The 24,230-nt window shown below is 29.3% G+C and overlaps 1 protein-coding gene across 2 annotated transcripts in view; it reads left to right on the forward strand.

Moving 5' to 3' along the window:
• The first annotated feature begins 6,447 nt into the window (after positions 1–6,447).
• Positions 6,448–24,230, forward strand: part of Hen1 (Hen1 methyltransferase) — a 51,206-nt gene continuing 33,423 nt past the window's right edge. Inside the window, exons 1-2 of one of the 2 annotated variants that reach the window (XM_075371839.1) lie at positions 6,448–7,001; positions 17,290–17,537. In XM_075371839.1, coding sequence (XP_075227954.1) covers positions 6,522–7,001; positions 17,290–17,537 — 728 coding nt within the window. In that variant the 5' untranslated portion in view covers positions 6,448–6,521. The remainder of the gene's footprint in view (positions 7,002–17,289; positions 17,538–24,230) is intronic. The other variant, XM_075371840.1, reaches the window with a different exon arrangement.

The following is a 24,230-nucleotide window of genomic DNA, read 5'->3' on the forward strand; positions in this document are numbered from 1 at the left end:
TATTCGTTTTATAATGGTTTCTCAAATATATTTTATTAATTACTATTTTACGTGAATGTAATTATGATTTTTGTATACCTGTCTTACGTTTCAGACCCTCAAATATTAGATGATCCCTCTCCTATTTCCTCAAAAAGAGTTGGTTCTACAATATAATTAAAAAATTGAGACGTAAAATAGCGTTGTTTTAAATCGTCAATTATTTTAAGATTATCATTTATTTATCGTTAACCGTAAAGTACTTAATTTAATTGTAAATTTTCATTTTTTAATTAGATAAACTATAACAATTTTTTAAATTCTGTATCGGCCATCTCATTTCTTGATGCTTATTCGTGATCTATCATCTGTTGGAGACGTGAGTTTTACACTGTTGACTGTAGACATTATGCCACTAATTCATATATAGTAATATCATATAAAAACAAATTTGTTAAATTAATCGTTAAAAGGATTTTTATGAATCAGATCTCATTTCCTCCTTTTTTATTTGTAAAAATAAAATTTTTACTTTTTTCTTACTCTTTATAAATTTTCATTCTTTCTTTTACTCTTTATAAATTCTCACTTTTTTGTTACTTTTATTAAATGAATTTATCTAATGCTCTATTGTTAGTCAGTCTTGTTCCATCCTTCAAAGACTCAACATGTTTTTATTACGAATGTATAATTAATTAATGATAATGTTATATATATGAATTACAAGTTCAAAAATTATAATAAAAATGATTTATATTATAAACGAAATAAAGCCTTTTATTTATTTGAATGAATCAGCGAATAACAAAATATTTAGAATAATTAAACTTGACTGAGGTATTGAATCAAAATGGCATATTATTCGACGTTATATAATCTGCAACTTTGAAGAATCATCATCTTGATCTTCCAGAATCGTGGATATAATCTAAAATTTTCAAGAATCTTAATGTTCAACAAATTACTACAATAAAAGAGCTCACAACAATTTGATCTACAACATCATTTACATAACATCTTCTTTAATTTATTATTAAATTTAATTTACAGTCTCATCATCTATGTAATAACATTTGATTCATTTCATATTTAATTTACTTTGTTAATTTAAGTTATTACTATTATTATGGGTAGGAAACAATCAGACAAAGAGGGTTAGTAAAGGCCGCTATAACTATTTAGGATTGGCGCATTTACTCATAATTCTGTTCCTTCACAAGGTGATATTCTCCCTTACAAATTAAAATAAGTAGTCTTCTTGAATTACAAAACAAATGTGGCACCGTTCAATCAGAAACTGAATTGGAATATTTTGATAAGGTTTTACCTTCATATACCTTCATATATATAAGTCGAAGAACTTGTGTACTATAGAGTCCAAATTTCAACATTTAATAAATAATAGTGAAAAATCATCTACTCAAGAATTTAGTTCAAATACAACATTTAAATAAACACAACTACAACCCATTAAAATATCTTATTTAGAGATAATGTGTTAGAGTGGCAGCATTATTTTAATATATTTATTGATTTAGTACATAATAGAGATAATTTATCTACTATTCAAAAATTACACTATTTACATTCCTCTTTGAAGGATAAAGCCTTAACTATTATTAAAAATCTACTAATAACAAAAGAAAATTGCATTAATTCTCTAGAATTATTAAAAACACAATTTGATAACAAATATATCATTGCATTTCATAATGCTGAGCGCATTTTAAGGTCACATTCTATAAAAAGAGAATCCGTAGATACTTTATTAATGAAATTTCCTCATATGTGAATTCGCTTGAAACAATGCAACTTCCTATAAACACATATGAATTTATTTTTGCCCAGATTCTAACATCAAAATTAGACTACAATACCTCCATAACATTATGGAAAGAAAAGTTTTCAAATCAAAGGTTTCCCATCTTTAAAGACTTTATTGAATTCATTAATTTCAGACGACAACTTCTAGAAAATATTAATGCATTCACTTCAAACACGCAAGTAAAAACAGAAAACAAAACAAAAGGACAGCGTCATAATAATTCAACCAAAGCTTTTAACAAATGCTTTACCTTGAATCATAACAGGCAATTTAAAGGAAACAATGCCAGTTTTTATTCAAAATTTAAGTCTAAGCCATGTTTATTTTGTAATTCAAACCATCATTTACAACAATGTAAAGAATTTTTTAATTTGTCCATCAATGAATGCAGAGAATTTTTGAGGCATAGTAATTGTTGTTTTATTTGTTTAAGAAAAGTCCATTCTATTGAGTGTTAATCAAAAAATGTATGTATGATTTGTACTAAAAAACAATACACTCGTTCATATGGACAAAATTAATCATTCTAGTTTAGATGGCAATAAACTTGAAGATAATATCTATGTTCATTTAATAAACAATCAAATGAAAATATACTTTTATCAACAACCATATGTACACCAATGATATATATGGTAATCACCATTCATGTGGAATCTTATTAGATTCTGGTAGCCAGGCAAATTTTTACACATATAAATTTTTAAGTTGAAAATTAGGACTTCAACTTATTAAAAATGATCTCCCCATTTCAGGCATAAATAACTCATTATCTCAATCCAAATATAGTGTTACACTTACATTACACTCTCGATATAAAAACTTTTCATTCAAAGTGCCATGTGCTGTTTTATCTGATTTAATAGATAGCCTTCCATCAACCACATTTGACATTTCTAATCTTAATCTTCCTCATAATACATTTCTTGCGGGTCCCAAGTTCAATATAGTAAATAACATTGACATACTGATTGGAACTGAATTCTATTTGAATCTTATCTTATCTTTCTTAAAAAAGATCACATTAAATATAATTAATATTTTATTGTGTTTATATTTACTATTCTGTTCCCACCATAAAAAATAAATTAAATAATCACAAAATGTTATAAAACTTAATTAAACAATCTGATGTGGACAACACATGACTTCCTTGTACACCTACTAAATTATATTTACACATTTTTTTAAAATGGAAAGTATATAAAATTTTATTTCATTAAAAACTTTTGATGTTTCTCCTTTTTTTTGTTATTGAATTATTATATTCATTGTATTATTTTTTTTACAATCAGAGGTTAATAATTATTAATAAATCAATATATTTAAATTAAAAAAGATTTTTAAAAAAAGGAGATAAGTCTGGTTCAAACCAATGTGCCTTACCCTAAGATCCAAATATTTCATTAATTAAAATTTTGTTTGGCTATAACTCTGGAACCAATGAAAATAAATACCACTTATGATATATATTGTTGAAAAGTTCTTAATGAGAGCTTATTACTGCAATTAAGAAAAGTCAAAAACCCAATTTTTTTTGGATTTTGAGCTATTTTGAACACTTTTGGTTCAGCCGATTGCAATCAAAAGGGCAGATGCACAATTAGATGTTACAACAGTCCTAAATACAAAATTTCAACATCCTATGCCTAATCGTTTTTGAGTTATGCAATATATATGTACATATGTACATACGTACATACAGACGTCACACCAAAACTAGTCAAAATGGTTTCAGGGATGGTCAAAATGGATATTTCCGTTGAAATCTGAGAACTGAAATTTTTCGCGATCACAATACTTACTTTACTTTGTACAGAAGAAAGGAAAGGAAGTAAAAAGGAAAAAAGAAAATATTTCTTTCACACCCATATAAAAACCAAGCGACGTAGTCAGAAGACTAGTCTTGTCAAAACAAATCATCTAAAAAAGACTTGTCAAAAAATATAAAAACCTTAAATAAACACAAGATGGCAAAGGTGTAAAGGGCCATTGCCACTTAAAAACACTGAAACTAACACATTAAAAAACATTTATAACACGAAATGGTTCACAAAGTATCAAAACTAAATTAATACATTAGATCAATATTTAAGTCAAAAACATAAAATAATTAACTTCTTAAAATCTATCTCCTAGGTTTACCCTTAGACCATCCTTTCTTTCTTCTTTATTCAATCTTCCTAAAGGCCTTGATATCAAACTCCAGGATGTCAGAAGGTTCAGAGATGGATTCTTCTGGTCCTGCACAGTAAATCACATAGTATATCCTGCTGCTGGAATTAGATGATAATGGCTCCAATATTGCAATCAGCAGTGCATCAGAGTCGAGACTTTAAGGGGCTCTTAAAGGCCTCTGAGCTTTAAAAGGTTCTATTGTTGATCATTCAAAGTCATCTATCTAGTAACTTTCATTAATGATATGTTCGACCCTACTAGGCAGAAGTGGTGCCAGTTGCGAAACTGCATCTTTTGGTTTAAAGGGAGCTACAGCAACCAGTGCATAGGACACAGTCCTTGGTGACTTGCACCAAGTACAATTTTTCTAGCTTCATAGTAGCTGACTTTTTGTACTGTCTTGGCCTCTTGAACAACTATTTCATGCTTACGTATTGGGAAATTTTGTCATCTTGCCAAATGGTGCCCACAACAATTAACAGACTGGTGAATCTCTGCACAGGTGATCAGAGTGTAATGGCTCTCCACACACACAGATCTGCTTCTTAGTACATCTTATTGCTGTGTGTTTGAGTCTCTGACATCCAAAGCACCACAGTAGAGTCAGGATAAATGGACAAATATCCAATCTATGGAATCCAGCTTTTATTTTCTCTAGATACTTCGGTCTGTTGAACGTTAACACAAAGTAAACGCAAAGGGTATAACTTCTTTTTATTTAGTCACCAACATGCTACTACTCCTTGATTATGAAGTTCCTCAGCGATTTCCTCTTCTGTGCAGTTTAGTAAATCTCTATACACAACCACTCCTTTTTGAGGTGTTTAACACTCCACGTGGTGAGATGAATGACCATAAGTCCCATCTTCATCGCTTTCAGAAGTTGTAACAAGTGTGAATCATTGACTGTTTCAACAAGTAGTTCAACACTAGTTTTTCTTTGTCTCCTTTACAAGCCCTCCTGCAACTTCTGTAATGCCTTGCACTATCACGAAAGGACTAATTTTTGAGAAGTCTTCTCTTTTCTTTTGATCACTAAATACTTCGAAATTGATTCGATGTTCTTCGGTTGAAAGTTGATTGAATCCTTCTTTTCCTGAACTCTGCACACTTCATTATGGCTGAACTTAACACTCTTCCTGCTCTTTGCTGGCGAAAACAGAGCCTCTCCAAGATGAGGATTTTACATGGATCCTCTACCATGGATATTGTCTAATTTTAAGTTTCCATAACCTACAGCATTGTCAGTCAATATATCATAAGGTGCAGATGGAGAGACGGTTGCATGTGCCCCAGATCATTGATCCTACCTGGATTCCCACAGTCAGCCGCCTCCTTCAAATTTAACCTGGACCGGGGAGTCAGGTACTTCCTGACCCACGATACCGATATCCCAGGGTTCGCACGTAGCAGTAAGGGCTCCCATACCCTTACCCCACAGGACAATCCCTGCCAAGAGCCGAAGTGACCGACTCACGCTGAGTGGCGTAAGACTTCGGTAGAGCTAAGCTCACAGCAGCCTACCCTCAACCTGGCACCACAACCGAGAAGAGGGATGAGCACTCCCTGTCTGCACTCCGCCGAGCGTCGGCCAAACCAGATCACAGTCATGCCTCCCGCCAGCACTGCAAACAGCGAAACCGAGACGCACAACCGCAACCAACTCGCGACCGTCAATCCCATATTCCACATGGGAGCTTCTGAGCATAACTATTGCCCCGTTGGCCGACGTTATTGTAGGTACTGAAGAATCACACGTTGCCTTATCCGTACTTGTGCGTAGATGTTATTGTACGGACGCGAAGTTGGAATTTATCGAGCATTTTTATTATTATTCACGTGTTATAAAACTAAATAATGAATTTGTAATTTATCTAAGTCCTTTACAAATTATCAGTTGAAGATTAAATGAAATTTGGTGAGAAAGTTGAGCCTAAAATGTACTATTATTATTATATAGCAGAATATTACACAATTAAACATGCCGTGGTTTGTATGCTTACACACAAGAGTTTTATTATATAAAAGAAAATTCATAAATTTATGATAATAGAATGATCTGTTCTCAGGGACAAATGATAAAGTGAATAAATTCGGTAAGAATCATTTCATTTAATTATAAAATGATTCATAAATCATTTTTCAGACATATAATTTACTAATTTCTAAATAATTATACTGTAATTTAAAATGATCACAATTGCCGTTTTTAATACAACTTTGTAAAAAAAAAAAAGTTGTAGCCCACGGCTTATCGTACTGTATTTAGAAAGTTCGTCATGTGACTGGACTGGCTTTATAATAGCCAACATAAAAAATGATATAGTACATTATAGGTATGCTTTGCAATAATGATATTTTATTATTTTTTTTATAACATATATTCCAATGTTTCCCATTTTGGTAACTTTTATTAAATATAGAATTATTCCTATTTATTCACAAATCAAACTAATTTAATACTTAAGTTGGCAATTGATAGTATCACAACAAAATGAATCTGTTGCACTATTACATGATTTTCAAGATGTAGTTACTTATGAGTTCATGCTTTCCTTCAATACAAAGCTTTTGTCATCAAAATTTTTGTTCACTCATTTTAATTATTTCATGTACCATACAAATAGTCTTCAGTTTAAATATGATAATACTGATTCATGTTCTTTACATTTGCGGTGAATATTTATGGTCTTTCTTTGTAAATAGAAATCAAGTATTACCAGAGCCTAATCAAAGTAATACAGATTCTGCTGAGGAATGCGATGTTGATGTTAGCTATTCATTAAAACATACTAAACGATTTTTAAACTGTCCTGCCAGTGAACATAGCCCTGTGGTAAACGACTCGTCACAAAGCAATAACCTAAAAAATGATTTTGAATCTTATGGAGAGTTTGAAAAAGCACTTTACGATTTTGATACAAAAAAAATACGATTTTGTCCACCGGTTTACATTCAGAGATACCTCACAGTTAGCAATATTCTACGCCATGAACGTTGGAATGGACAGATAAAGAAGGTAGGCTATCTTATTAAATATTAACTTTCACAGAAAAGTGACTATGATGGAATATATTTATTTATTTATTTTTATTGTGGTATATATTTTCATCGGTTAATGTTAATCATTTACATAAATGCATGCATAAATTTCATTAGTTTTATTCGTTAAACTATTCATTTTTTTTAAGCAAGGTACATCTCTGTTTAGAATTAAGAATTTGCCTTAAAAAATACGACTTCGTTTGGGTAGTTTGTGTCTTGTAAAGTACTAACCAAATTTTATGTTATGTTTTGTTTGTGACATTAAAACAGTGAAATATATTTATAATTATGATTGTGATTTAACATAATTTATTGGTGTATTTATTATTTAAGTGGGAAGGTAATATAGCAGATAAGAAACATAGGATAGAAGCTGTTTGGAACACCAATATATGATTCTAAATATTGATAAGTAGGTTAGGATTACCTACATACTTATTGATCAGTAGGTTAGGATTTGTATAATTCTTCACATAAGTAGTTAAAAACAACCTGCAAAATAGCAAGACAATGTACTTGTATAATTATTTTACTTTTATTAAAATTAACCATTATTTTGTTATAAATGAGTAATTGTTTTAAACTAATCTACAGATTAGTTGTTATACAATGCTAATACTATTGTATAACTAACGTATTTTGTTTTTTTGTGCCTGTGCTGTAGTCATTAATGTTGTAATGATGTTTGGTTATTTTTGTATATTATTTTGATTATTTTAAATTTTGATATATTTTATAGTTTTCAGTTTTTATGCATGAAAATGCACTAACAATTTATTGTAGGTATATTATGAAATTGTGCCAAAACAATACTTAAAAGATTTTAATTGGAGAGCAGTTGATATTTAATCTTATTACTCAAACTAAAACATGAACATTCTCAAAACAAACAGCTCTGTGTACTACTTCATTAAAACTTAGTTGTATAAATATTATTTACATTATAAAAACTATAAACTTTACATTATCTAAACTACACATCACACTGCTTAGCTATTAAATGGAATAATATTTAAGGATGTACAGAATAGTATGAAGAGTATTGCCAAATGCATAACTCATTTATTTCAAACAATTATTTTAAACTTCAGACAAGTCAAAATTGAAAAAAAAACATGAATATTTAGCTGCTAGTAAATCTCATAACAACTAGGTTGCATGGCAAATTCAAAGAATGCCAACAGTAGTGATCTATATAGAAGGTGACACAAAAAACGGGACCTTTTGAAATGTGTAGTGGCAGTCATTTACATTTGGCAGCACTGTTTTATGCAGATGCAGTCTAGCTACCCAGTCATCATAGAGCAGTGGAACAATCACCATGCTTTCACCATTAGAATATTTTACAAAACCAACAATAGTTTGGAAGGTATACAGAGGGGGTTCCGACTGCATTACAATTTGGGGTGTGTTTCATTAAAACGCGCAATAAAAACATGGATTAGAAACTTTGAAGAGACTGGATTGGCTCTGAAAAAGAAATTGACAGGACGACCAAGAAGTGTTCATACTCCACACAATATTGAGGCTGTATGCATTTCAGTCATACAGAGCTCATGATATTCAATTCATAAACAAGCATCTGTGGTCGGGTTGTCCCAAGAGAGTGTTTACCAAATTCTTCATTTCATCCTTAAAAGTTACTGAATACAAGAACTGAAGGAGAACGATCACCAGTTCCGCTATGATTTTGTCAAAAAATTATGGCAAACATTAGTCAAAGAATTTCTGGACAAACTGTGAATGTCAGATGAGACACATAAATAAGCAGAACTATTGTTAGTGGGCAGACAACCCCATTGAAGTTCATGAACGCCCTTTACTCAGCAACAAGATAACTGTATAGTGTGCAGTTTTGCTACATGAGGTCATCGGACCATACATTTTCAAAAACAAGGAGTGATAATGACAGCTGTCATTTCGGATTGATATATTCACGTGCTGCAACTTTTGTTACACCTACATTGAACAATTTCCCATACCAGCACGAAGCCTACTTTCAACAAAATGGTGTAACATTGCATACTGCAAGGCAAGCAATGGCAGCTGTGCGAGAATTATTCAATAACTGTGATATCTCAAAATTCGGTGACATATCCTGGCCCCCAAGATCACCAGATTTTTCTGTTTGTGATTTTTACCACACCTAAAAGAGTGTGGTCTATTAGAGTCAACCAAAGACACTGGGTGAATTGAAACAATTTGTTCAAGATTAAATTTGTGACATCCCACCTCAGATGTTGCAGCGAGCAATGAGGAATGTCAATGGCAGATTGGCAGAGTGCATATGTAGAGGAGGATACCATCTACCTTACAATTTTTTAATTGTAATGAATAGGTCTTTGTCAATAAATTTTTGTTGCATTTTTAAAAGTTCTCGTTTTTTGTGTCGTTCTTATTTTCAAAGTTGAATGTTTGATTTTGGTGGGAGGAAACCCAGTTTTTCTCATTGGGCCTATTCTTGTAACATTAAGCCAGCCACCATTACCACCCAACTGGGTGCAACATTGCCAAATTGTCACACTTGCAAAAATTATCAATTTAGCATAGTCTGTTAGCTAGTCCATTAGAAATTGCGGTACTTACGTATTAACGCCACCGCAGCTACAGCTTTATTTAAAAACAAAGCAGTCAATCGGATTTCGGTGGAAAATGGGCAGATATAGAGTTTAACATAAATAAATATTTATTTTATAAATATAATTTAACCAAACTTAACCTACGCTCGCTAACCTTGACTAATTAACACCGTAATTTTTTGAGTATTTATTTAATAAATTCAGTAATTACAATTATTTATTATTTAGGTAATCAAATTGCAATAATTACTGAATTTATTAAATAAATACTCAAAAAATTACGGTGTTAATTAGTCAAGGTTAGCGAGCGTAGGTTAAGTTTGGTTAAATTATATTTATAAAATAAATAAATATAAATAACCATTTATATTCTGTTTTGAATCTGTTTCGACCCATTTTCCGCCGAAATCCGATTGACTACTTTGTTTTTAAATAAAGCTGTAGCTGCAATGGCGTTAATTCATAAGTACCAAAATTGCTCTTACTGTGTAAGACAGAGAGAAAAAATGAATAAGGCTCTAAAAATACAGAGCAGGTTGAGAAAATTAAAATTAGTGTTATCTGAGTGACAGAGATGAATACAGCCATTAATGTTGTACATGTACAGTTTAGATTGGAATATAAAATAAAAGTATGAAATGCACTTAATTTTTTTTTTAATTTAAGGAAACATATAATCAGTCCCTTTATTAGTTGTAACATAGTTTTTATAATGAGCAGTTATATTTGAATAGTTTCTGGTTTAAAAAGTTTATGGTACAATCACCTACATGTTAAATATGTATTAAAATAATATGTTAATAGTATATTATATTCTGGGAGCTTTTACATCGCTCCTTTATCTGTAATTTTATAGGTGGTATTTAATGGCATTTTTGAGGCAGTTGATGCCTAGATTTTAAAAAGAATTAACATATTCTAAATTTCAAATTTTTATTGATAAAGTTATAACATTATTTAATAGTAAAAGAATTAGTGTTAATTAGTAGTATTACATTGTATGTTATTTTCTTTAACTTTCAGAGTACAAATAAAAAGATAATCTTACAAAAATAAAATTCTGTATATACTGTTTGTTTAAATTTAAATATTTATTTTATCTTTTAATCTTGTTTGTTATTAAGTTGCTAGTTTCTCAACCATTTTCAGCTATGGTTTTTTTACCTATCATTTTGAAACATTTGCCACCTAAGATTGTTTAATTTAGAAAACAAATAATCTGCTGGTAGTTAAAGGTTTTTGTGTACTTAAATAATTATTTGCAATATTTTTGAAGTAGTCTTCTTGTTATTGCAGATATATGAAACAAAAATTATTATTTGACAAAGGTTGCAGTATTAGTTTTGTTTTGACCTACTTGTTTCACAGTAAGCCTCTGAATTTATTGTTGATTAAAACCTAAAAAAACATTTCTGGTATCTGCAAATGTTCACAATTGCTTTCTATGAGGTTATAATTTAATTGATATTAATGATTTTTGAAGAACTTTCTAAATTATGCTTGATTGACAATTACTTTAATAGCTCCATGATCCCCAAAAAGTAAAAAATATATATAATGAATATTTCACAACTTTCTAACCCCTACCTAATGAAGCCTAGTTAAAATTATTCAGCTGTGTTGATAGGAACTGGTATGAGCATGCATGTATGAAGTGTACAAACATGATCAGATAACAGGATCCAACTTGATGTATACTTACTCCCTGTAATTTGGTCTGCTTGCAAAATATTCACTGTGAGAGCATCATGTTCCAACATGCATATATGTTTTAACATGTCATGCTCTGAGCAGTATAAAAGAGACTTAAGGGATTGCAGTACTTCAGTTTAGTTTTGAATGCAAAGTTTGCATCTGGTGCGTTACTTAAGTTTTTAAAGCATAATTTCATTGAAAATAACAACTGAGGTTTCAGTTGTTTAGTGTTCAGTCAAACAGTTTGACTGTTTTTTTTTTCTTTTTTTCATTTAAATTCTTATGCAAAGTGGATAAATTTGTGAAAAAACAAAGAGAACCATCTACATCCAGTGAATCGATTGGTGAAAAGACAAGATTGTAAAATGACTATTATTTAAATTGTGGTTTTACCTCATTGGATGGAAAACCACATTGTGTTGTTAAAAATCCGTTGCACTTTTATTAAAGAAAATTACATAGTTTAAGAAATCAACAAGCTTCTATTTGTAAAATCATGCTATACTGATAAAAGTGCACTTAAGCATCTTATCTCATAGCATTATAGTAGCAAAGATGTCCAAACCCCATACAATTGCAGAAAACCTCATATTGCTTGCTGCAATTTGCTATTGGTCAGTGTTTTAATTAGGCATGGAAGAAGCCAAAAAAATATAAAAACAATTCCACTTTCTAATGACATAGTATCGAGGAAAATCAATGACATGGCTGCTGGTGTTCAGGTAATTCAGCATGTGAATTCAAGTGAATTTTTTAGTATTCAATTTGATGAATCAACAGATGTGGCAAACATTTCTCAGTTCTTATATTTTGTGAGATATGAATGCAATAGTTACAAATAAAAAAAAATGTGTTGTTTTGTAAATGATGCAACAGGACAATGTATTTTTGATGTTTTTTATGAAGCTACTAAAAACTATAACATATATTGGACAAAATGTGTTGCAATATGGTAGTGATGATGCAAAGGCGATAACAGGAAAGAACACAATGGATTTCTGAAAAAATAAAAGATTGTCTTACCAAGGGGAGAATGGATGCACTGCTTCCTTCACAGACTTGCTCTAGCCCCAAAAAAAAGCCAGAAAATTTCAAACATATTCTTTCTAAAGCTCTAAAGATGTTTAATTCTATTAAGTTGACCATTACAGAATAGGCTGTTCACTAAATTATGCGATGAAGTGGACAAAAAGAAGAACTCTTCCTTTCCATACAGAAATCAGATGGTTATCGCAGGGGAAAGTTTTAACCCAGTTATTGGAATTGCAAGATGTAATAATATTTTTCCAGGATAAACAAACGTCATTACCAGTGTTTTTACAGAATAATGAGTATAGGTTGCTGTTGCCTTACGTAGCTAATGTATTTTCGCATTTAAATGGCGTGAATGTGAATTAACAAGGATGTGATAAAAACATTTTATTAATGACAGACAAAGTTCATGCTTTCATTTAGAAAATTAATATCTGTATTATTCATCCTCAAAACAAAACTTTTGTTGATATGTTTCCACTCGCTTCCAATTATATTGAGAAAAATTTGGATAAAGAATACACTACTCACCACAGTTTGGATAGCATGAAGATGCATTTGTATGAGCTAAAAATTCAGTTGGCAGAGTATTTTCCAAAAAATTAAAATGATTTCTCAAAGAGATAGGTTCTGAATCCATTCAGTGAAAATGTTGCAGCTGCTAAGTTACCAGTTGAGATTCACAACCACCTTATCTAAATCTGCTAATAAAGCATTACAAATACAATTCATGTCTGAAGATTAAGATTTGGCTTGCTCATCAATGTGAAGATGGAAATTTAGTCACAGAAGATTTGAAAATATTAATCCTTTTTGCCATATCTTACTTCTATGAAAAGGGTTTTTTCATCTATGTTTGCACTAAAAATAAATATAGGAATTGTCTTTTACTACTTGAAAACAATTTGCTTTAGTGCATTTCTAATATATACATTTATGGAGAAACTTTTTAATGAAAAACAAATGCAATCATCCCATTTCTTTTCATTTTTACTTTTAAATGTAAGTAAAATGTTTGTAATAATAAATGATTTTTTTTTCTCATAAAGTGATTTCGAATAGTTTACGTCTATAGTTGTAGGCTATTTCATTATCCCTCAGGCTGAGAAACACTGATTTTAAGAAGTTGAATGAGATTTATATTTTATCATTAGTAACAAAATGATTAAAGAAATTCATTGTGTCCTCTCTTTATATATAAATCCAGAAATATCAACACCACTTTCCCATTTACCTTTTCTTGTCTTCTTCAGATTGTAATCAAGAAAGCTGCATACTTTGTCCCCGTGATTTTCAATCACAATTTCTTCATGTTAGAAAGATATTTGAGAAAATGAGCTGTTTAATATCTAAATTGGTTCATCTAATCTAGTTTTGTGTATCTATTTTGTACATTTTGCTTTAATTCAATGAGAAAAGTGGATAATCCAAAAGAACCTTTGTCATGAAATTCAGTTTTCCTCATTAAATATGGATATGTCATTTTCTCATATTTGATTAATTTATAATTTTGATCACTTTACATTCTGCCTAATTTGGCTATAAATTTACCTATAACTAAATTTTCTCTCAATGTAACAGAGTTCATATTTTGGAATTTGTATTTTTTTAATGCATGTTAAACTCTCAGGATCTAATAAGAACAGTTTTTCAGTCAGCAAATGGCTGAGACTAAGCTAATACAACAGGGCTGACCTGTCAAGATATTGGGAAACTGATATTTTTTAATTTCTAAATGTCCATATTTTGAAGTGGCAATCAGGTATTGATTGAAAGGTAATGTTTATAGCTGTTTACGACAATCTGAAGGCTTTGTTTTGACATTTCCCTATACTTAAATGAAATTGTTTAAATTTTCCTTATTAGAAGAAACATTTTTAATTACCATTAAAAAAATTGACTAAAAAAGTTTTGTTAAAATTTTTGTCTTGTTTTTATTTAATCTTGTTACCATATCTGGCAGTTTCCATGAATGGGTTTCTCCATTTATATATATAGAGCATCCAACACTCTGTTCAGTTTTAGAACAATCAGTATAAATTTTTATATATCCTTAATTGCTACTGATGGTTGATGAAAATTCCTGTTAAATGCAGGATTCATTTTATTTTTCCATAAGAGAGATCCAATCTTGTGCTTATCGTTAGTAAAAGCCATGGTGGTACTTCTCTTGTAAAAATTGCTAATAACTATTACCTATGGGTCAATCCATTTGAAGTGTCGCATGTCCCAAAAAAACACAAACTGGTTGCTTGACCAATTCAAAAAAATTGAAACTCACATGTATCCTACATATTTCAGGATCATAAAACTATTGGTCCTGGAAGGATAAAACAAAAAAGCAATTTAATCATACTTTCTCAAGGTAAAAGATTGGTCCAGTGGTTTATTTACCTATCTCTCTTTTTTCTATGAGAAAATTACCATTAAAGTTGAATATGAAAACTGTGAAATTTCACTTTTGGTAATTTTTGTTCAAGATGCAGGGATGGCATACACAGTTTGAATTATTTTTTTATATGTTAGTAGTTTTACCATAAATAATATTAGTGGTGGTATACTTACCCCTAAATTTTTATAAATTTTAAAACTAATTTTTTTTTTAAATTCAAATTTTGGCTTCAAATAATTCTGATGGGGCTGGTGATAAAAATCTCAAATTTTCACAACTTAGTGTTTTTATAAGATATCTGTACCAAATAAAAAGATTTCTTGGGTATTATCGTAATAAAAAAGTTATAACCCCTCAAAAATCATGAAAAAATTGTTAAAAGGGATACCATTTTTAGTCACTAAATAAGAGCTCCAAGGGGGTTTCTTGTCTTCTTTGCACTTTACATTTTTTATATTTAACCTCTATGTTGTTGAACTTGATGTTTTCAGTATTTATCAATTTTTTTTTTAAATTATTAATTATAGGTTGTAATTTAATGATCTAGTAAGTCTAACCAAATGCTCAGACACTTTGAACTCATAGATCTGGTCCAAGATTGGGGAATTAAACTGATAATTTTAACCTTATCTTCTTTAGAAACAATAACACATTTTTCTTTTAGTTTTAAATAAGGCCATCATATTCATGTGAAGAAAATTGAGCCTGATTTTCATTTTCAGAAACTTTGAGTCAAAACACAATTCAAGATTCCTTTTTAATTTTTCAGATACCTTATTTATTTAAATTTTAATGCTGATGGCCTTTGATCCATGCTTAATTTTTTTCAATTTTCATGGAGGTGATAACACCCAAGATGCTACAAGCAGCATTCAGTAGTTCAATATTGTGATGTAGGGCAATGTATTCCACTTGGTCTTAGCATTCATATAGTTCTTTGTTCTGCTGAGAAAAAATACTTTTGAAACGGTTAACATAAAGAGACTTTCCAGGAACTAAATTTAAATTTGGAAAAATGCATTCTTTAAGAGCTTGCTCTAATGTTGTTCGTCTTAAGTTTTTCTTAACAGTTTTTTATGAGTTCTCACAACAGAACTGTCCATACAGGTGACTGAATTTTGACAAAAATGTTTTCTTCATTTACAAACAACTAGTGAGATGTGAATTAACATGTAAAAATATAAGTTGTTGGTCTTCATTACTAAATTCACAAATTTTAATGGGTTCTATTGGCGTTGTTTTATGTGAAATTACTTGAAAATAATGTAAAAATTTAACTGATATTAAAATTTGCAAATTAATATTATTAAGTAAAAGTTATATTTAATAAACACTTCCAAACACAGGATGAAATTTGAGACACTCAGTAAAGATGTGAACAGGTTACTGACTAATGTCAGACTGACCAGTCTGCAACTGTAAAGCTAAATGATGCAATAAGCATAAATAAGCATGTTGCAACATGAATTTTTCTGACTGAAAGTGACTTCAAGCGCCTGTTATAACATGAACACTGCAGTTTAATGGTTCAGAAAAATCTGTTTCAACTTCAGTAATAAGTATAAAGTGCCAAGAAGACAAGAAACCCCCTTGGAGCACTTATTTAGTGACTAAAAATGGTATCCCTTTTAACAGGGTTTTCATGATTTTTGAGAGGTTATAACTTTTTTATTACTACAATACACAAGAAATGTTTTTATTTGGCATAGACATCTTACAAAAACACTGTAAGTTGTGCAAATTTGAGATTTTTATCACCAGCCCCATCAGAATTATTTGAAGCCAAAATTTGAATTTAAAAAAAAAATTAGTTTTAAAATTCATAAAAATTTAGGGGTAAGTATACCACCATTAATATTATTTATGGTAAAACTACTAACATATAAAAAAATAATTCAAACTGTGTATATCATCCCTGCATCTTGAACAAAAATTACCAAAAGTGAAATTTCACAGTTTTCATATTCAACTTTAATGGTAATTTTCTCATAGAAAGAAGAGAGATAGGTAAATAAACACTGGTCCAGTCTTTTACCTTGAGAAAGTATGATTAAATTTCTTTTTATTTCATCCTTCCAGGGCCAATAGTTTTTTTAGTTATGATTTTTTCTGTAAAGCCTTACAGTCACAAAATAGGTGTGATACCATAACAAAAATAGCCGCCACAGGTAAACGGATTAAATTAAAAAATTAAAAAAATAGTTTTAAGGTCCTGAAACATGTAGGAAAAAGGTGGATAAGTTTCACTTTTTTTTTTTAATTGGTCAAGCAAACCACCCTTAAGTCACTTCAAATGGATTGACCCCTATGTATTGTTAGCCTTAATGTATGTTTGTAGCTTTGCCTATTATTATTATTATTACGTTTTTAACATATCCTTTTTTATACTTTTTGAATATTTATTATTTCAGTTATTTTTTCTCTGTCAAAAAGTACAGGATTTCTTATAATAGGTTTTTCTTTCGTGAAGCAAAGATTTCAGGAATTTTATTTAGAAGATTATATAAATTTCATATTACCTATTTTTCTTTATTTTATTTCTTTATTTTTTTTCTTTTATTTAGGTCATAGATATCGGATGTTCTGAATTGGGTTTTTTTAAATTTTTAAAAGATATTGATGGTATAGAGAAAATAATTGAAATAGATATTGATAAAAAAGTTCTTCAAGAATATAGTTATCGTTTGCATCCATTCTTGAGTGATTATTTCAATGAACGAAAATTCCCTCTTGAAGCTACTATATTATGTGGCAGTGTCACACATCTTGATCATCGTCTGGAAGGAGCTGATGCTGTTGTTGCCATTGAACTGTCAGTTTTATACATTTTTAATTAATTTAATATCTTTTAATTTTACAATAAAATCAATGATGTAGATTTTTTCAGTTGAACACTTTATCTATTACTAGCGTAAATAAATATTGTTATTATACTAACCTTAGAAAGCTAACCATGCATCATTTTTTTGTGTAATATCCACTTTGTCCTACTTTTTCCCCTCCCATGCCTCATTGGACACTCCCATTTCAACAATGCTTTCGTTGGATTAGTTTGCAATTACATAGTAGTTGTTTGCATGTACCCTTCATCTTGTAAAGTTCCAGAAATTTTTTTATGTAAAATTCTGTATATGGTAAGTCTTTATGATAATTTTATGTTAGTAGACTTATGTACAGTACTCTTTTTGTTTATAATTTTTAAGTAGGTATTAGTTATATTTTGTTGTATAGGCCTACTAAGACATGTAAAAAATCAATTCATTGTCATATTCACTAAATAAAATTTACGTCGAGATATACAAATTTTAAAACGTTATATTACCATGTTTATTTCAGCATCATGGCAGCCATAGGTGACAGTAAATGAATTGTCTTTAATTTTTAAGAATTTGATGAAGAGGAGGTGACTCAGAAGAAAATAATACAGAAAGTATTTTAAACTCTGATGACACAGATGAATGAATCTTTTATTCTTGAAGGTTATGAATCTCACAAATTATAAATTACTGGAAGTAAAAAGAAGAGAAAAAATTGGATAATGCAACAAGAAGATTAAAAAAATATGTACATCATCTGTACACAATTTTTTTAGCAACCTCCAGAAATATGCTACTGATAACAGTTTTAGATATATTTATTATAACTCCAGATGAATCAGAATTATTAGGAAAAAATAGTTTTGTTTTGAAGACACAATGCTTGAATCAAGAAAATGGGAATAAAAAAATAAATAATACCTACCATCTTCCACATTAGAATAGGCCCAACAAGAAATATTGATATGGATCATTAGCAGGCACTTAAGTTGTTTACTTCTCAGTATAGTTTAGATAAAGTTGTCTTTGGACAAATCAAAAAATGTAATGAACATTCTGTAAGGTGTTAAATTGCTTTTGCAATATTTATCTTAGGTGAGGGAGAGGTTGTAAGTTTAATTGGATGCTCGTTCTTTCTGTGGAAACAAATTTAAAAAAAAAAAAATTCACTTCATGAAGTAGACTTTTATTTTAGTTTTCATTTATTTTCATACTCCTTTTCATGTTGAGGGGGATATCTTCAATTCTCACTTCTTCCATAATTAGTTGCAGTTCATATCATTAATTGTTGTTTTAAATTAATGTTTTTTATGACTATCCTGTTATTTCTTTTCTGTGAGATAGATTTCACGTTTGGATTTTAAAAGTTTTTTTTTTGGTTAGTGGGAGTCTTTGCAGATTCATCCTACACTCTTTGCCTGCAGTGTTATTTGTTTGTTGCATTGTACGAATTGATTTAATTGTTTGTGATTCATTATTATATATTTTAATGTTATGTTATTTGTGTACTACATTTTGTTATTTATGACCATGTAGTCTCTTCTTAAGATTTTACTGCAGTTTTTCATCATTTGAAGCCGTGCAGCATTCTATTGCTCTGATTTTTGAAGTGGTAATAACCTATTTGGTTGTTTGCCTTAAAAAAATAAAATAAATTGTTTGAGGTTTAATATTTAAGAGTACGATCAACTGAAATCAGTAATAAAATATATCTGAGATCAGTTTGTAACAAATTGTTAAAATAATTAAGCCTGGCTATTATTGTAAGTTCACAAGCAATAGCTGGATTTCAAGGTCAGTGAACATTTAGCAATAAATTTAATAAGTATTGCTTAAAAATAATTATGAATTGCAATAATAAACTAAAGCTGTGCCCCATCTAGAATGATAATCATTGTTTCTATAAGAAATCTTATCAGTTATTTTGTCAAACATTAGTAGGGGTGGGATTATAAAAGTAGTCATTATAATAAAAGTACGGTTAATTGCTTTGTAAGCACACCTATGTTTCAAGAACTATGGAAAGAGTACGGTATTACTGTCACCAAAAAAGATCAAACCAGAGTTACTGCTTGAATTTACTGAGTTGAATCACATTGACAAGGATTTAACAATTCTATACTTCTATTTGCTTATGAGCTTGCTACTGTGGCATACAAACCAAATAAAACACATTAGCAACACTTTCATCTGCAAAGCTCCAACTTTGATTAAAACAAGGCCTTTCTACTTATTTTATAACATATTTACAGTCTCTAATTGTTATATAACATAAGACAGCTCTTCTAAAACATTACACAATCAAATATTGCCACTAACAGTTAATTTTTTTTTTTTTAACATAAACATCTTACAGAAACTTTGCAGAAGATAAAAATGACTGTAATAACAACTAAGTAAGCATTTAAAGATGACAATCTACAAAGTTCTTTGTACAGCTGAAGAGCAGCAACCTGTAATCCAATTAAAAGGAGGAAAAAATGCTGGTACATCCCAATACTGACATATTATTTTTGTAAAACAGGACACCAATATTTATTATACAACTAGTAATAAACAGATTTATAGAGAACATCAAAGAAGATAATATTTTTGTCTTAAAATAGAATGATCTTTGATTATTTTGTATTTTATTTTGCAAAATAGAATGCACTTCTAGTTCACTGGCTTGTATCAGCATTTTATTTGGTTTAATATATTTTTATGTTTTTCTTTCTTGTTTTTTTTAACTGGTTATTTGCGTGCAAAAAGAAAGCTTGTGTTAAGCTTTCATTTTATGATAATTCTCATTATAATTAAAGATTTTTTAATAAATTACTGATGAGAAATATCTATTGATTCGATATTTATATAATTTTTTTATATTTTCTGATCCATTAGAACGTATTTTAGTGATTATCTTAATCAGTTTTCCCGAAATGTTATATATCTTTTAAAATAAACAAATGCATTTTAAATTTAAATAAATCTTATTATTAAAAGATTATTAAAGTTTGTTTACATTCCACTTTCATTAAAATTAGTTTTAATATCAAATTTTGATATATGAATCTCTTTTACTTGTGATTAGTCTTAATAAATTTAAAATGTGATAACTTTTAGAGTTAACTATAAGTAAAAATTTAACTTAAATTTGATTTATATCATTACTTTAGTAAAATACATATACTGTAATATTTATAGGATTAAAAAACTTGGCAAATGTAGATGAGGCCAAACCAGGTTTATTTCAGTACTGTCAATGTAATTGATGTTGTTTCCAACTTGCCGGTTGTTTTGGCCTTAAATCTACTGTTAATTGTAAAACAGCAGTCCAGGAATATCATCTATATCAGAAAATGTATGCTGTAATTACAGTATTTCTATTCATAGCTATAGGTAGTGAAGGATCTTCTGAGAAGAAATTCTTACCTAGTAAGATATTAATATTACTTGCCTATACATTTACAGACTTTGAAGTTAAAGAATTCACTTTCTACCGACAGTTTTCTAGCACTATCTGCTGCCCAACAATCTCAACCTTTCACTCTTTTCAAACAACTCTTCTTCCCATTTGCTACTACCACTATAATTTGGCAAGGGAACTGGATATTAATTTTATACCAAGAGCTTATACCAATGTGCTTTTATTTTTTTTAGTAGTATATACATATTTAGTATTGTCTAGGCATTGTTCATCAGCTGATAATAGCAGTAGTGTAGCCAAACTAACCTTATCACATATGAAAATACTTATAAAACTTACGTGATTATTAATTTGAATTGAAAAGCATGCAAGTACATTCTTAAGGTTTTCAGACAATAAAACATGATATATTATCTTAATACAATTCATTGATAGATACTTGATAAAGTGATATGAATTTTCTTTCATATGTAACTGACAAGAAAAATAATACTATGGAGTTGTGAAAGTAGGGAAAATTACTTATATGTTCCTTATTTTATATATCTTTGACTCAAGAATGGCTAACCCAACAATTTAAAAAGATTTTTTTTAATTCATAGTCTACATATTAATGGATGCAACTAATATGAATGGTACAATATCTAAACCTTCTTGCGTAGTACTATTGGTAACATGAATGAGATTTTCTTATGAAAGTAGTTTTAATTTTATCCATGTTAATATTATTTATTACTTTTAAGTTTATTTATACTTTTAATATTATTTATTACAATAAGTTGTTCCTAACAACTTAGGAACAACTTATTGTTTAAAAACACTTTTATCATTTTTTTCAAAAATTGGTACTTTATTTTATATAAAATTATATAGCAATTTCAGTTCCAATGGAACCATCTTCAGTAGCAGCCAGCAGTATTATTGAAATAAGGAAAGGAGAATGTTACTGAGGGCAAGGTTGAAGAAAAGTTGCTGGAAGATAGGTAAGCGTTGATTGGGGTTTTGAATACAAATTGGTGAAAGTTGTTATACTAAACCAGAAAGTGAGGTGATTAGATTGGTTTAAATTTAGATAATACAAAAACTAAACAGTTATATTCAAACATATCTGTAGAGATAGTGATACATTCATTTAAATTTAGATAATAAGAATAGTAAACAATTATATTCAATCATTTCTATATAGATAACAATAATCAAACTAAAGTCTTGGTAGCATTTATTTATTATAACCTAAAGCTATTAATTCAATTATTTCATAAAACTATCTAAAATTATTTTATCCAACAATTTACTTCTTATTGGTTCAGCTTCTCTGTTTATGATATTTTCAGTATTTTTAATGAAATATAATTTCCATGCATCTAACTCTTGCGGCTTGTGGACATTTTCAGTTATTTTACAGTTGAATTGAAAATGTGACCCATTTCTAAAATATGGTTGGCTATTCCTGACTTATCCGTTTTTCTGTTATTTATATACCTTTTGTGTTCATTTATTCTGGTGTTTAATTTTTTTAGTTTGTCCTATATATTTCTTTCTCTATTGTATCTTTTGCATTTCCAAGGGCAATTTTTAATTTTTTGTTAGTTGTTAGTTTTAATTATTACATTGAAGTTATTATGTTAAGAATACCTTTGATTCTATTGCTATTGGTGAATGGTGCGTTATTTTAATACATTTCTTTCCCTGCTGGTTGCAGTGCTTTTTGCGTTGCAATTGTTTTTTTGAAAATTTCTTGCGTATGTTGAAGATTATGAAATCTTTTTTGTATAAAGATTTCCAAGTTATACTGAGTATCAAATATTGCCAGAATGTCATCTACGTATTTTTTTCAAAAACGTGGAAAATATTGAAATTTATTTTCGCAGTATACTCAGTATAATTCATGAATACATTAGCCAAAAAACCTGATAACAGGTTTTCTGTAACTGTTCCATTTATTTGTTTGTAATACTCATTACCAAATTGGAATGTACTCTGTTTAATGCGTAACTCAGTAAGTAATAAGTACTCATTAATTTTTTTCATCCTCTAGTTATATGAAGTCACAGCCAGTCTCTATACATTTTTTAGTAGGTACACTTGGATGTAATGCAGTAATAATAATACTGATTGTTACTGCTGAAGATGGTTCCATTGGAACTGAAATGGCTACATAGTAAGTGCCAATTTTTTGAAAATTTATAAAAGTGTTTTTATTTGTTTTAATAACTGGCAAATCAAACTCAAGAAGTTTAACAAATTTTAATTTACAGTTTGTTATTCTGTATTTTTTTTCAATCTATGCAGCTCAACATACACAAATTATATACTGGTAATTAATCTCTTTATCATATTTTTATTTATGGAATTTTTTATACAATTTTAAAATTAAATATACACAAACTTAATGATTTGCTGTATAGTGCAGTTATATAATCTGATACATGCTATGGATGTGGACACAGCAGCATAGAGTCATAGGTTGTGCCACCTCCGTAGATGCTACAGATAATAGATTTTTGCTTATACAAACATAAAATTTATATAGTTTATATCAATTACTTGACACTAAATGAAATGCCAGTAGGGGTATCATATAAGGCCAGTGAAAGTTTAATTCGTTATAATAGATAAAGGTGTAATAATTTACTAGGAATATTCATTAAAATTATTAAGAGTGAGCAAATATTTCAGTTGGTTTTTGCTGTTAACAAATGTGAAATTACGTGGCCATCAGTTGCTCAAGTTTCAGTCAAGACTGTTTCTTTATTTTCAGTTTCATTGAAATGTATTGTTTTCATTCCAAATTATTTGGTAACTAAAGACAATAAGTCATCTAGTATTAGTAAAAGTCCAGTATTGAAGTTTAATAGCCAAGAGTACAAAGAACTGAAATCAGTAATAAAATATATCAGTGATCAGTTTGTAACTAATTGTTAAGATAAATTAAGCCTGGCTATTATTGTAAGTTCACAAGCAATAGCTGGATTTCAAGGTCAGTGCACATTCAGCAACAAATCTAATAAGTATTGCTTAAAAGTAATTATGAATCGCAATAATAAACTAAAATTTTACCCTATTTAGAAAAAGATTCATTGTTTCTATAAGAAATCTTATTAGTTATTTTGTCAGACATTAGTAGGGGATGGGCTATAAAAGTAGTCATTGAAATAAAATAGCAGTATCATACACTATAAAATATTACATTTTTAAATCATAGTTATTAAGCACCTTTTGTTACTCATCCTTTTGAAAAGATAATTAACACTTCAACACTGTCCAAAACAAAAAATAAAAA

Source organism: Lycorma delicatula, chromosome 7, assembly GCF_047948215.1.
Source record: "Lycorma delicatula isolate Av1 chromosome 7, ASM4794821v1, whole genome shotgun sequence".
NCBI classification, from domain to species: domain Eukaryota; kingdom Metazoa; phylum Arthropoda; class Insecta; order Hemiptera; family Fulgoridae; genus Lycorma; species Lycorma delicatula.